Source organism: Populus euphratica, unplaced genomic scaffold (genome assembly GCF_000495115.2).
Source record: "Populus euphratica unplaced genomic scaffold, PopEup_1.0 scaffold1395.1, whole genome shotgun sequence".
Taxonomy (NCBI): domain Eukaryota; kingdom Viridiplantae; phylum Streptophyta; class Magnoliopsida; order Malpighiales; family Salicaceae; genus Populus; species Populus euphratica.
The window spans coordinates 29,185-44,663 of record NW_011501235.1 but is presented as its reverse complement, the minus strand read 5'-3'; the positions used below and the strand labels follow the sequence as shown (position 1 = coordinate 44,663).

At 33.4% G+C, this 15,479-nt stretch overlaps 2 protein-coding genes across 2 annotated transcripts; both read right to left on the bottom strand.

Moving 5' to 3' along the window:
* Positions 1-7,758: 7,758 nt before the first annotated feature.
* LOC105117510 (probable LRR receptor-like serine/threonine-protein kinase At1g53440) lies at positions 7,759-14,281 on the bottom strand. Its single transcript, XM_011015195.1, has 13 exons — positions 14,189-14,281; positions 13,898-13,960; positions 13,726-13,806; positions 11,845-11,916; positions 11,697-11,708; positions 11,572-11,621; positions 10,873-11,240; positions 10,613-10,802; positions 10,363-10,482; positions 10,163-10,278; positions 8,881-10,064; positions 8,651-8,801; positions 7,759-8,243 (listed from the first exon to the last, which is right to left on the bottom strand). The coding sequence occupies exons 3-11, from the start codon at positions 13,788-13,790 to the stop codon at positions 9,747-9,749; spliced, it is 1,311 nt and encodes a 436-aa protein (XP_011013497.1). The 5' UTR covers positions 13,791-13,806; positions 13,898-13,960; positions 14,189-14,281; the 3' UTR covers positions 7,759-8,243; positions 8,651-8,801; positions 8,881-9,746.
* On the bottom strand, positions 8,028-9,704 carry LOC105117511 (probable LRR receptor-like serine/threonine-protein kinase At1g07650). The gene is made up of 4 exons (XM_011015196.1): positions 9,692-9,704; positions 8,881-9,112; positions 8,651-8,801; positions 8,028-8,243 (listed from the first exon to the last, which is right to left on the bottom strand). Exons 1-4 carry the CDS (start codon positions 9,702-9,704, stop codon positions 8,028-8,030), a joined length of 612 nt encoding a protein of 203 aa, XP_011013498.1.
* Positions 14,282-15,479: the final 1,198 nt, after the last annotated feature.

Here is a 15,479-nt window from a genome sequence, read left to right as displayed (position 1 = left end):
ATACTTGGCACTTTCATAGCCCAACCGTATAGTATAATCTACACTTGTGATATGACAGAAATTTGATTTGTTGTTAACATAAGTTATAATCATGAATGCCTGACAATATTTAGAAGTATTAGCATTATTCAAATAAGATAAGTAATGTAATCATATTAATAATTTATAATCCAATTGGAACCTCTTTTGTGTGTGGTTTCTAGTTGAATAATAAGAGTTTATACTATACTTGTTTAAAATCTCATTAGTGGATCATCTAACCTTTAGATTTGTTGTTATCATTGCTTAATCCTCACATTGATCTTCCATCTTAAAGTTCTCATTAACTTCTTCTTCTTCTTCTTCTTTTTTGTTACTATTACTATTACAATTACAATTACTACTACTACTACTACTACTACTATTGTTTATAATTTATACAATTAACTTCTTTGTGGTTTGGCCTCGGTCTTGCTAGGATATTTATTACTTCAACTCTCTTATACTTGGGAGAAGATGTCAATCTTTTGGTCGTGTCAGTATTCTCTATTACCTACTTAGTGTTTATAATCTCAAAGGCATGAAGATTTCCATCCTTGGAATCTTCTATTTTAATAAAACAAATCGATACATTCTTTATCATGGACAAGGTTTCTTTTGCCCTAACTTTCACCAAAGTATCATTGATAATGTACTTCAAAAATTGACGTAAAGATGATGACTCGGCCTTAATGGCATGTATCCATGGCCTTCCTAACAATACGTTGTAGGAAGGCTGGATATCCATCATTTGTAAGGCCATCTAAAACATTTGAGGTCCTATAAACAATTCAATTTTAATGGTCCCTATTACCTATCTTAGGAAACCGTCATATTCTCTAGCTGTTATAGTATTTGGCCTTATATAATTAGCATTAATTGGCATCTCATGTAACATATTTTTTGGTAACACATTTAAAGTTAAACCATATCTACAAGTACTTTGTTCATTAGGCAATCCTTATATCTCATAGTGATGTATAAAAGCTTGTTATGTTAAGTCTCTTCCAGGTCAAGCTAATCCTCGGTAAAGTACAAGTAATTGGTGGCTTGAATTCTTCCCATTAAATGTCCCATTATATCTTGAGTGATATTATATGGCATATATGCTTCATTCAATACTTTTTGCAATGCTTTATGATGTAACTTAGAACTCAAGATAAGTGACATTAAAGAGATTCTAGCAGGAGTTTTCTTCAATTGATCTACCAAACTATACTCACTATGCTTCATCAACCTTAGAAATTCATAGGACTCCTCTTCATTGATAGGTTTGTTCACTTCCATATCTTTAGAAGCATCAATTATTTCTTTTCCTTTATATTTCATGTGTCTCTCTAATTTTTCCAGTGTAAAACACCAATCACTTTGAGTCAAACTGCTAATTTCAGCATGGGAGATAAGAACGAGCTTTTATTGTTGAAAGAATACTAATAACTATAAGGCATTATGCCATAACTTCCATTATTTGTACATAGAAACTTGATCAAGATTAGTTTTGGTGGACCACCCACAATTGGTTGGAGTCTATAAACCTCCACCTTTCTCTCCTAGCAGCTTGTCATCCCTATTTCACTACTCTCTTCTTCATTCCCTATCCTTATCATACCAAAAGCTAGCATCCTTTTTACTTCTTGGTGAAATTCTTTACAACCATCAATGTGATGTTCGACATTACCATGGAACTTGTAGTAATTATTTCCATTCATTACTAGTTCAAACTTAGATAAATATCTAGATTGTACCAGCATACCATACAATTTTTCTATGGAAACCTTTAAAACTCTTTCCTTTTGTCTTTTTATTTCCATAACATTCACCATTCACTACTTAAAACATGATTAGGAAAAGAGTTGGAATTCACAAGGGTGCATCGTCGAAATTTATCCACCCAGCTTTTATCAATTATAGAAGCTTGTTTTTAAATGCATTACAACTTTCAATGTCATATCCAGCAATGACGACATGATACTCATGTGTCAAGTTCAACTGATACCAATATGGGTATGGAGGTTGTAATGGGGTTAGGGGAACAAGGGCCACTTGCCAAATATTAAATAACTTTGAGTATATTTCTCCCAAGAAAATTGGTAATGGTGGCCATTATTCTTGGGTTCTTTGAAAATTCTTTTTTGGAGGATTAATAATTTTGTTATTTTGATGGTCATTTAGTTGGTGTTGTTAAGAAGGGTTTAGTGAAGTTTACACTTGCAACTTATTAGGTAGGTATTTGAAAGTTATAGTGATGGTATAAATTTTCTTACCCTTATACCCTTCTTCCACGTTGTTCACCTTAAAATCCTCTTAGTATCCTTTTTTTCCCAATAAAGTCTTTCTTCTTAGTAGGCTCTAACGTTCTTCCTATTCTCATTGCTTGTTCTATTCTTTCAGTAATAGCTACAACATCATAGAAATGCTGAGCCAAACTACCTATTAGGTGTCCAAAGTAAGAAGATTTTTTTGTAAAGGAAAATTTGTGCAATGTTTTGGGGATAAATACATATATTCTTACTTGGGAACATAAATCCCACCTATTTGTGTTAGTTTGAACATATGTTTGCAATTATTGAGCTAGTATCTATTTCATGTGCTGCCTTTGGTGAAGAAGTCAATTTTTTTTTCTTGTAGGCCCTTTCTTGCTCCACTAAAATTTATTAAGCGTAAAATTTTAAAGCTATAAAAAATTTTTGTATATAGAATATGTTAACGTGAAGAATAAATATGAAAATCATAGAACAAGAATCATAGAATATTTAGTTTCCTAATTAGCCTTGATTGTAAATTGTCTATGATTATTTCCTAGATTAGTGTAATAAGTTTTTCCTAATTAGTCTCTATATAGCCTATATATACAAGAGCCTCTTCTACTCTTTTGCTCTTATTTTTATACTGAAATAAAAATCAAATATATTCTTCCTCAATTCAACATGGTATCAGAGTAGAGATTCTAGGGCTATAGAATTTTTTTAGAAAAGAATGGAAACCCCTTCTACTATGGTGAAAACTTATGAAGGGGAGAATTTAATCCTTGCAGATCTAATGGCAGGGATAACACAACTTGCCAGCCATGAACCAGTTGCACCAATTGGAATCAAATTAGATAACAACAACTATATATTATGATCCCAAATTATTGAGATATATATCTTAGAAAAAGACAAGTTGGGATACATAAATGGAGACCTTCCATAACCTCTGCTAACAGATCTAACATTTAGGAAGTGGAGAACTAAAAATGCAATGGTGAAGGGATGGCTGATCAACTCTATGAACCCAAAACCTGTAAGCAACTTCATCAGATTTTCAACAAGTAAAGCTGTTTGGGATAACACTGCAACAACATACTTAGATGGCACCGATACATCATAAGTATATGAACTCAAAAAAGGAGTTCTTAGGCTGAAACAGGAAGGAGGATCTATTAAAACATATTACAACAATCTGCAGGGATTATGGAGAGAAATTGATTTCCAGTGTCCAAACACTATGGAGTGCAATATTGACATACAGAAATATAACTCACTTTTGCAAGAGGACAGAGTCTATATATTCTTAGATGGGCTTGATGACAGACTTGACAATATTAGAGCAGATGTGCTCCAGATGCAACCATTTCCAACAGTAGAATAAGCCTATGTGCAAGTTAAGAGAGAAGACCTAAGGCAATCTGTGATGCTGAAAAAGGAAGAAGTCATATCTGGAGGTGCTATGCTGTCAAGGGGAGGACAAAAACCTCAGCATCGTTTATCCTTTTTAATGCCAGCGAATGGAAGGTCAGTTACCAAATCATATGGGGAAGGAGGAGGTTGCACACACTGTGGAAATACAAAACACACCAAAGATACATGTTTCAAAATACATGGTTATCCAGATTGGTACGAACTCAAGGCAAAGAAAAAACCAGAAGCCAGGCGTAGTGAACATCCTGATCATGCAGCGCTTATATGTATAGAACCTACACTATCACTTGTACCTGCACAAGAATCTCCTATCTCGGCTGAATAATAGATTGATCAGAATAACCTAGGTAATTAAGGTTATGTTTTTTGCTCTTAGAATAGAAGACATGATTATGATAGTTGGATCATTGACTCTGAAGCAATAAACCACATGACGTATGATCCTGGTGATTTATCTGACACCACTTAACCAAAACAGCTATGCATTGCTAATGCTAATGGAGTGACATATCCAGTGACCGGGGCTGGAATAGTTGCACTTTCTCCTTCTTTCTCATTACCATATACAATAGTCCCATCACTCTTCAACAAGTTGTTATCTGTAGGACAAGTGATCGAGAAATTACAATGTTATGCACTAATGTATCCTAGTTTTTGCTTGTTTTCAGGATATTCTCACCAAGGAGATTATTAGTCGTGGTACTAAAAGGGAAGAGTTGTATTACATGAATGACTTCAGCTGTGGTCGAGCAAATAACATACACCTCATCGACAATAAGGAACGACATATTTGGTTATGGAATAATCGGTTGGGACACCCCTCATTTCGGTATTTACGCTATTTATTTCCAGTACTATTCATGAAATTGCACGAAGTAGATTTTCAGTGTGAAACTTGTATTAACGCCAATAGTCATCGTGTATCATACCTAATAAGTTTAAATCAGAGTGTCACTCCACTTGTAATTGTTCATACTAATATTTGGGGCCCTGCCTCAATTACTATCTCTTCTAAAGCTCACTGGTTTGTCACATTTGTTGATGATTATACACGAATGACTTGGTTGTATGCGATGAAAACAAAACATGAAGTGTTTGACATATTTTGCTCATTCCATAATATGATTCAAACACAATTTTCTGCAACACTACAGATTCTATGATCCAATAATGGTGGGGAATATGATAATAAACAATTCCACCGATACTATCAGGAACATGGTATGCATCATGAGACATCTTGTCCACAAACGCCACAACAAAATGGTGTTGCTGAACGTAAAAACTAACATATCTTGGAGATCACTAGAGCTCTCTTGATAGTTGCTAATGTGCCCAAACGGTTTTGGAGTGATGCAATGGTGACTATAGTATACTTGCTAAATAGACTGCCATCAAGAGTTTTGGACTACAAGACCCGGCTTCAAGTTCTAGGCCACCATGTGATCCTATCGTCAGTTCTCATGCTCCCTCCTAGAACATTTGGTTGTGTCATATATGTTCATATATATAAAAATCAATGAACTAAGCTCGACCCTTATGTTGTCTGATGTGTTTTTCTTGGGTATATAGCTCACAAGAAAGGATATTGATGCTATGATCCAGCTACAAGATGACTCTATACCTCCATGGACGTTACCTTCCTTGAATCTGAGCATTTCTTACTTCCCTATCTTTTAGGTCCTCTTCTCAGGGGGAGCTCATAAGTGTAGAGCAGGACTAGGAATATTGGTTGGGCTTTACTGATAGTACAATGAAGAATGCAGAGGGAGATAATGAGCATATGATAAGTAAGATCTTAGATAATATTATCCAGCTGGATGTTGCTATTGATATAGAGACAAAATTAATGAGGGAGCAAGAAGGAATAGAAAATGTTGAGCACGTTGAGACCGAGACATGGAGAAGAGTGCTGAAACTAGTGAGCAAATGGAAGAAACTAGAGAAGTCTCTAATGAACAACCCTTCTATGCCATGACAGTACCACAATCAGTTCAATCTCCTAAGAATATTCATGAGGTACAAGTTCTAAACTCATCTCAAAATATTTCTAATAGCTATAACTTGCCTTTCAGATATAATCGTGGACAACCTTCAAAACGATATTCACTCGATCATAGAATGAGCAAATCCAAGTACCCAATTGCCAACTGTGTCTCAACTCAGAAGCTATCTGAACCCCTTAAAGCATTGGCGCATAAACTATCTATAAAAGATGTCCCTAATATAGTGAATGAAGCTTTGAATAATCTTAAATGGATTCAAGCAATAGAGGAAGAAATGGAAGCACTGCAGAAAAATAAGACTTGGAAGCTCACACCATTACCTGAAAAAAAGAAAACTATGGGATGTAGATGAGTGTTCTATGTCAAGTACAAAGCAGATGGTTCAGTAGTAGAAAGATATAAAGCAACTCTTGTGGTGAAGGGATATACTCAGATATATGGGATAGATTATCAAGAAACCTTCTTGTTGGTAGCAAAATTAAATATTATGAGAGTACTGATCTCTCTTACTGCAAACTTGGAATGGCCACTACACCAATTTGATGTGAAAAATGCTTTTCTTTATGGAGATCTTGAGGAGGAGGTGTACATGAATGTTCCACCTGACCTTACTTCTCCAATGCAAGGGAAGGTGGTTTGCAAACTACGAAAGGCATTATATGGCTTAAAACAATCCCTGAGAGCATGGTTTGGACGATTTAGTTTTGCCATGCGAAGATACAGTTATAAGCAAAGTAATTCAGACCACACTCTTTTCTTGAAGCACCAACAAGAAAAGGTAACAACATTCATAATCTATGTTGATGATATGATAATTACAGGAAATGACAAAGAAGAAATCTCAAAATTACAAAAGCAATTAGCAACTAAGTTTGAGATGAAGAACCTCAAAGGATTAAAGTATTTTTAGGGATTAAAGTGGCTCGATCGAGACAAGGTATATTTCTATCCCAAAGGAAATATGTGCTTGACTTGCTATCTAAAATAGAAATGCTTGACTGCAAACCAGTCGATACACCAATAGTTCAAAACCATGGTTTGGGAGAATTTCCTAATCAGGCTCCCACCAATAAAGAGAGATATCAACTCCTTGTTGGAAAACTAATATACTTATCTCATACTCAACCAGACATTACATATGCCGTGAATTTGGTAAGTTAGTTTATGCATTACCCTAGTGAAGATCATATGAGTGCTTTGATTCGCTTTTTGCGATACCTAAAGTCTTTTCTAGGCAGAGTATTGATGTTTAGGAAACATCAACATCTGCACATCAATGGTTACATTGATGTAGATTAGGCAAGGAACATTACTAATAAGAAATCCACATCTGGCTACTTCACATTTGCGGGTGGGAATCTAATCACTTAGAGAAGCAAGAAACAGAAGGTAGTTGCTTTATCAAATATAGAAGCTAAATTCAGAGGTATGACCAAAGGACTATATGAGCTACTTTGGTTAAAGAGATTAATGGAAGAAATTGGATGTTCATCTCCATATACAATGAACATGTTTTGTGACAATAAAACAGCCATAGTAATTGCGCATAACCCAATTCAACATGATCGTACCAAACATGTTAAGGTAGATCGGCATTTTATAAAATAGAAGCTTGAAGACAATGTGATTCAATTTTCATTTGTAAAATTAGAAGATTAGCTAGCAGATATACTTACAAAGGCTATCTTGAGCAAAATCTTTCATAACTCACTTGACAAGTTGGGCATTGTTGATATCTATATACTAACTTGAGAGGAAGTGTTAACTTGAAGAATAAATATGAAAATCACATAATAAGAATCATAGAATATTTAGTTTCCTAATTAGCCTTACTTGATTGTAAATCGTATTATTTCTTAGACTAGTGTAATGAGTTTTTTCTAATTAATCTCTATAGAGGTTATATATATACGAGCCTCTTCTGCTCTTATTTTTGTACTAAAATAAAAATCAAATATATTCTTTCTCAGTTCAACAGAATATGACATCAATAGCAATAATAAATAAATTACGATGAAGACTGGATATGCTAAAATGTAAGGAAAACATTCATAGATTGAGAATGATTGACAACATGAAACATATATATAGATGTCACATAACAAACGAGGTCTGCAATCTCCAGGGCCATAATTCCATAAAAAACAGTACATATTTTTACTCAGTCTTTATCAGGAAAATTTAAATCAAAAGGTGGATAAGGAAAAGAAACCGAAGAAAAAAAGAAAAGAAATTTCAATAGATATGGAGAAACCAACAAACCACACAAGATACGCGCGCGCGCGCATACACTGACCGTCCGGTGAAGCAGGAGAGATTCAAATCATGTCGAGGGAGCGATCACTTTAGAGAGATCCTCGAGAGTTTTTTCGCCTTCAAGTACAGCCACTACTTCAGACATTGTAGGCCTGAGAGAAGGTGATTGATCGGTGCACATCATTGCCAAGTGCAGGACAATTTTCGCTTGGTCCCAGTCATAAGTGCGCAAGCTTGGGTCAACTAAGTCTCCTAGCCTTCCCCGCGCATTTAAATTACCAGCCTGCAATTGTTTGAACTTCTAAGAAATATCTCCAAAAGGAAAATCATATCTATATACTAATTATCTCAAAATATTGTTTTTGGATTAGTATTCGAGTAATACCAATCATTTGAGGGTTAGTATCTCATGAGACCCAAAATTAAAGTATTGTTGTATGGGGAAAAAACTTCGATTTATATAATATCAGAATGAATAACATACTAGCTTAATTGATATATATAAATTACCTCATTTTATCAAAAAGGTTTTGATTTTGAACCTTTCTTTCGTAACAAAAACATTAAATTATTAAATTGATATCGCATTATCGTCTTGTTCCTCGTAAAAAATCAAACGTCTAGTAAGCTTATTTGATCATTTTTTTGCTAAAAAATGTTAATTAAGAAAAACAGTTATCTAGCTCTTACCGTATCTAGAAGAAAAACAGTTTCTTGGTTTGCTCTGTAGTCAGCATTATTTCTCCCACTAACGATTTCAAGGAGAAGGATCCCAAAACTGTAGACGTCGACTTTCACTGTCATGGCTCTCCGGGTTGCATACTCTGGTGACATGTATAGACTGCAACAGCAACGAAATGATAGATTAAATAGGAACCCAATTTTCTCCAAATAAAATTGTAAAGTCAATGTTTACTTACAGATCTCCTCCTGCTCCAATCGCAATATATGGATTTTCCTCCTCATAAAGCTTTGCCAATCCAAAATCTGATATTTTCGGATTACAACTTGCATCAAGCAGAATATTATTGGCTTTTATGTTTCTGTGAATTATTGGTGGATTCCTTTCGTGAAGATACTTCAAACCCTTCGCTATTCCCCTGCAGATTATAAATCTTTTCTGCCAATCAATTTGCACAGTAGGATTTGTACCTGCAAATCCCCAAGTCAATGGTCAGCAGTCTCCTATGTTCTGATTGTGAAAAAATGGTTGATTAAGGATCACTATAAGGTTAAGGTCTTTTGATTAGAACCAAACTCAACTAACACTCGACACTGAAAATTCTTAAGCTTCAAAACACTTGACAATCTTAAAAGATAAACTACAAACTAGGGATAATGTTGTATAGAGAAAATAAAAGGTGAACATAAAACAATATAAACTTTAAAACCATCGTAAAGTCACTTAGATCGGTATATAGGCTGCACGCAAGGCTTGAATATTTAAAAGAACACTATCATTAACTTGGAAGTTTTTCTGAAAGGACCATGACTTTGTATATAAACACCTCACTTTTATCTGTTCTAGCGTGTGTGTGTGTGTGTAAATAAATCCAAAAGCATTTAATATATCAAAGGTAAAGAGAAAACTAACAAGACTTCAGCATGCACTAAGAGTTCATTGCCTTGCACATAGCTCGGTTTTCGTTGCTCTTAGATTAGGTGTATAAATTACACCATTTTAATGGAACCTAAGGAGTAAACTAGATAAATTGGAGCCTCGTGCATTACTTAGAAGTACCATTTTAATTTCTAGCTAGTAAAATTTCTAAGAAAATAGAGGTTTTTAAACTAAAATATTAATTACTAAGTGGAGCAACGAGACTTGTCCAAGTTCGTTAGCAAAAATTTTAAATGCCAAATTAGATTGAGACCGAGAGATCAGAAAATTACCAAATAAAACTTGTCCAAGTGAGCCATGTTCCATATATTCGTAGATGAGCAAAATTAGGTGCCTTCTGGAATAACTAGCAATCAAATTAACAAGGTTTTCATGTTTCAAGTCCAAGGCCTTCTTGGCATAAACTTCACTTTCTATTTCATCTACTGCTTTTGAATGAGTGAATAGCTTCTTCACTGCTACAGTCAGATCTGGCAATTCAGCCTGCAGGCATGTGAAATCAAAATGATGAAAGGTTAAATAACATGAAAGTTATTCTTCCAAAGGAAAAAATTAAGGAACAAGTAAAATTCTTTTTTTACCCTGTATACTATCCCTGAACGTCCGCTACCAAGCTGCATCTTGGGGCTAAATTTTTTTGTTGCATGAATGATCTGTTTAAGGGTGAAAGTTCTTTCTCCAATCTTCACTTCGGTTTCTACATATTCCAATAACACATGAATTAAGTGAATTGAACCACAATTATGGTAAGAATTATCCAGATAGAGAAAAAAGTGCTTACCTCGCAATTCTCTGTCACCTATCCAGCCCATTCTCCATATGAAGGCCAGCAACAGCAGCAGAAACAAAATACAGCATCCTATAATCAACGCAATTTCCCTACCATGCAGTTTTCTTGGAACTTGAGAAACATACAGAAAACAATGGTTGTCAGCCAAGCAATAAACTATTCTCACACTGAGAATGAAGTCAGCAACAGAATCCTGGGTTTTAATAGAAAAAAATAAAAATATTGAAGTTGTGTTTTCTACCACGAGTGATGGAAACGGCTGATATGAGAGGTCCGTTGAGATCTTGTCTGGATATAGATCCTTTGTCAGCCCAGTAGAGCTGGATCTCTAACGAACCATCATTTATTTTAACCGGGAAAACTAGCTGTTTTCCTTCATGTTCTTTCACATAGATTTCCTTTATGTTGACATCTTTCATTTCAATAATTCCCTACAATCAAGACTTTCTTAAGTGCGTGACATTAGTACATAAATAAGGATTCTGATAAGTTAATACTTACCTGAATATATAGATCAAGCACTCGTTTTCCTGATGTGCTGTAATCTTCACTCTTAGAATATAATGCTTCAGCAAAATAAAGTGTCACAATGTACTTGCCTTTACGCAAGCAGAGGCCATAATACGTTAGAGAGACGGGAGCAAGGCGAAAATTGTTATCTATGTTTGCCTTAGCGCTAGTAATTTCACATGTCCAGTTCCTTACTAAACCACTGGCATTGAAGTTTGTGTTGAGGTAGTCCCCAGCATAGCTATAAGCCCAATCATCAGATGGACTAAGATTAAAACTTGATATGGAGGTATCGTTATGATAATGATCCTTTCCGTAATATACATCCTCACCACCACTATTTATAAACAGGGAATTATCTGCAGGAAAACTTTTTTTCAGTACAAACATGATTGTTTCCAATGAGAAAATCAGCAATATAATTAGAAGATAGAAATTCTCTATCTAATAATGTAGGTATGTGCGCGCACCTATGCCTGAATGCCCTTGGAAAATATTTAGGGGAGTTATTTATTTAATTTCTTTTTTTTGAAAAACAAACTCCTTACAAATGGAAAATGACTAGTGTATTTGGTGGTAATACGCTGTGGTAATGCATTTAGATTTCCGTAAGTGTATTACTAGTGGTTGAAACATTAAGGTTAGATAAGGAATCCCAAATGCATTTAGATTTCAAAAGAATGAACATACGCTTTCGACGACAATTTTTTCTCTTCATGTTACCACCATCTATGTAAGACCTAAGAATTGACACAGAAATTTGTTAGCCATACTTCAAGATCGCTCTTATTGCAGAAAATGATGGTATCACATACCTTGTCGGGTTACTGAAATGCAGCAAGATCATGAAATTAGACAAATAAATAAATAAAAAATCAATGACAACCTTCAGGAGCGATTCATTAAAGTCAATAAATTTGTAACAGAAAGCAAAATGGAAAGGAGTTTGGTTCGTCCCCTTACATGGTTACATTTTGCAGTCCCGAGCAACTTATATTTTTACATGCCTCGTCGAAGTTATTGTAAGAAAGATCCCTGCACATTAACAATTCATAAAAATGAAGCTTTCATAATATGTAACAATGTAACTACTCCCTAAATTGCTTTCATAAATTTTTCCTCAGTTAATAATTCATCAAAATTAACTTTCTTAACATCATGTCACCTTCCTAGCATGCCACTTATTCAATACTAACCACCATTTGTTGTCTCTTTAATGAAAGGATTATATTTTATGTGCTAGCCCATATATGGAGGGGGGTGATGTCAACACCTCCATTTAAACTTTCCTCTTTCTAGTGAAATTTCTTCCCTATAACCGATAGCTTATTCTCCCTTTCTTTTGCAGAAAAATTTCTTCAAACCCTATCTCAAAATTCATCATATACTAATCATTTAACTCTTGAGTAAGGTTTTTTTTAATCTCTTTCTATTTGATTTATGGTATTGGTTTAGATCTTTTGTTTACAATAAATTTAATGAAAAATTAAAGTTTATGTGATGTTAGTGATTTTATTTGAAGTAATTCATGTGTCGAATAATATATATTTGTGTAAATGCATATTGAAATAGAATATGTAGAAATGAATTGATATGGGATTTTGCTTGTGTGTTTTGATGAATTTTGAGTAAAAGAATTTGAATAAATTTAATATTAGGAAAACAAATTGGGAATTATTGAATAATTGTATAGAAAGAATCATGTTGAAATTCTAGAAAATCTATTTTGGGGTTGAAGATGGAGGAATTATAGTTTAGTCCCTAATTTTTTAAAAGTTATGATTTTGCCCTTGAATTCTAAAAATATATAGTTTAGTCCTTGGTTGTAAATAGTAGTTTTTAGAGAGGTTTTAATAAAGAACTGAGATTTATTGATGGTTTGTTACCATGTTTTATTGTTTCCATTTGAATTTGAAATTAATTCTATTATATATAAAAATATGTTTAGACATTCAGAAGCCTTGTATAACATTTCTTTATAAAAAATTTGTTGAAGATTACGGTTTACATACTTGTTATAACTATGAGTAATTAATATAAATATGTTTTAAATAAAATTCATAAAACATGTGTGTTCGTGTCTTTACATTCATTGTGAACACATAACGTGACACTTAGTTAAATACTTGGCATGACACGTTATGTAATGTGATTTGAACATGATGTAATGGTGAGTTATATACTTCATGATGTTGGGTTATGTACATGGTGTGATGGGTTATGAAATGGTTTGAAAGTTATTTATTATATCATTCTTTGGTATATTTGTATTGGTTAGTTATTGAGATGTGAAAACTTAATTTTTTCTATAATTATTTTATTTTAGACTTATAGATTTAAAAATTAAGATATTAAAGAATTATATAAATTATATTTTAAAGTATCACATAATAATTTAAATTTTTAAATTAAATTGGTTATTTAATATGGTATCAAAGATTTGTTGATCAAATAATTATGAATTTAAATTTTACTATATATTTTATAAATATATGGTAAAATAGCATATATCACCTTGCTAAATGCTAGGAGAACATAATAAAAAAGCATAACCACAAAACATTAATATAGCATTAGCATAATATTGTGCTTTAACCTTTTTTAACATATGTCACCTTGCTAAATGTTTAATGTTTAACCACAGAACAAATCATGGTTAACACCATACTTCATCTATAAAAAAGTAATCCAAAAGGTGAAATTGTTTGATAAAGTCCTAAAAATAGACAAAGAGAAAATCATCAATATCTTAGTTTCGACACAGATAAAGGAGTGATTCAAAAGTTTCTCAAAAGAAATTATGTAGACAGCTGCAGATAAGCTTGCATTAATCTAGTGTCTTACACTGTAGGACGACTGTTTTTCGATTTCTTCGGGTCAGTGATCCATGAAGGAAGCCCAGTAAGCATGTTTCTCGTTAAAAATCTAAGCAAGAAACACCAACACATCAGCAACAGTGTTCGCCAGCTATACATTATATTATATAAATATAAATATAAACAACTTTGGCACATACAACTTTGTCAGTTTCTGAAATGTTTCTGGAATGCTACCAGTTAAGCTGTTGAAGCTCAAATCACTGCGAGCCAAAGCGAAACGCATCAAATATATATTACCCAAAATTGAAAACTCGAGACTTAATTGGTAATGTCGATCAAAGTGTCATCTGACGTTAAAAGAAAGAACGAATGAGATCAATGTATAGACATAATTGTTGAGTTATTTACACGATATGGAGTTTTAACCAATTGGTGAAGGCTATCTAAGATTGAACAATTACTGGAGATTTCGTAAAAGGTAAACGTACAGATATGATAACTCAGGCCACTTGCCAATGTATTCGGGTATGGGACCATTAATATTGCAATTTCTCAGAACCCTGCAGGAACAATTGAAGAAGTAAGAGACTGTAGATTAACAACTTCCATTTTCTCGATGTTTTTCATCAATTTTAAACATGATAGAGTTAATGGAAAAACATTCTTAATAGTGTAAAATTTTGAATTACAATAGTTCTTTAATATAATATTAAAGTTATTAGTTAATTAACATAATAAACTAAATAAATAAAATGTAAGTCATTATCAAATAGTTTCTTTATAATATTACACAACGATAGAAATTGAGAGAACAGAAGCGGTGGAAAACGTCTTTATAATATTAATTTCATATGAAACAAAATCCCAAGATGTGTCAATGAAAGTGCTTATCTACTTGGAAAACTAAACGTCTAAAGATTTTCGAGTAAATTCATGCACATTAGAAAACGATTGCTTGGCAAAGGTTGCTTGCCAAAGTCATGTTCCAATACTCTTAAATTTTTACAGCAATACTGTGTATCAGGCAGGCATTTTTTTTTTTAGATTAATGTGGATGTTCGGACTAGCTTACACCCACGACGACCCACGACGACTAGACAGTTATCTTAAGGTTACGTGTGGATGACAAAGTTTTGTAGCACCACAACTCCGATATATGGTTCTGAATTTCTGATGGAAGTCCCAAAGGGGAATTCCAAATTATAAACAATTTTCTTTCACGTGGGCTTGTTGACCTTATCAGGGCCTCTTTATTTATTATTTAATTACAATCATGTTTTTAAATATATTTAAATTTGTTTAGTTTTAAATTATTTTTATATATATATATTTTATTGTTTTGATATGTTAATATAAAAAATAAATCAAAAAATTAAATAAAACTATTATCTTGATTTATGTTTAAACAAAAAAATATTATTAAAAATAATTCTTACTATACCTCCAGATGCCCTAATTAAGAGAGGAAAATCGAAGTAATTCCATGCATGGATGAATTTGGGAGCTCATTTGTGATCAACGAAGTTTAATTTGGGAGCTCATTTGCTTGCTCTTGCTTGAGTATTTTGGGTTTCCTAAATTTGATCTGCTACCTCCATGAAGCGTGCCAAGTTCTTGATGAAGCACCATGCTTTTGTTTGAAATAGTCTGCCAGCAATATCAAAAGACATGAGACTAGTCTGCAGACAGCATTGGAACAAGCTGAACAAAATTTAGTGGAACAAGAATGTGATAAATGGACCCAATGGCAGGGCAGCCGGAAAATGAAATTAAGAGGGG

What these genes read in the sequence shown, in the direction of transcription:
- LOC105117511 (XM_011015196.1), bottom strand. An exon ending in ATTGGAGCAGGAGGAGATCT is followed by an intron (nt 8,802 to 8,880) that starts GTAAGTAAACAT and finishes TTGCTGTTGCAG; the next exon opens with TCTATACATGTCACCAGAGT. An exon ending in CTGTTTTTCTTCTAGATACG is followed by an intron (nt 8,244 to 8,650) that starts GTAAGAGCTAGA and finishes AAACAATTGCAG; the next exon opens with GCTGGTAATTTAAATGCGCG.
- LOC105117510 (XM_011015195.1), bottom strand. Translation starts at nt 13,790, where the DNA reads ATGCTTACTGGGCTTCCTTCATGGATCACTGACCCGAAGAAATCGAAA. An exon ending in TGCTTGATCTATATATTCAG is followed by an intron (nt 10,803 to 10,872) that starts GTAAGTATTAAC and finishes TCTTGATTGTAG; the next exon opens with GGAATTATTGAAATGAAAGA. An exon ending in AGCCGTTTCCATCACTCGTG is followed by an intron (nt 10,483 to 10,612) that starts GTAGAAAACACA and finishes ATGTTTCTCAAG; the next exon opens with TTCCAAGAAAACTGCATGGT.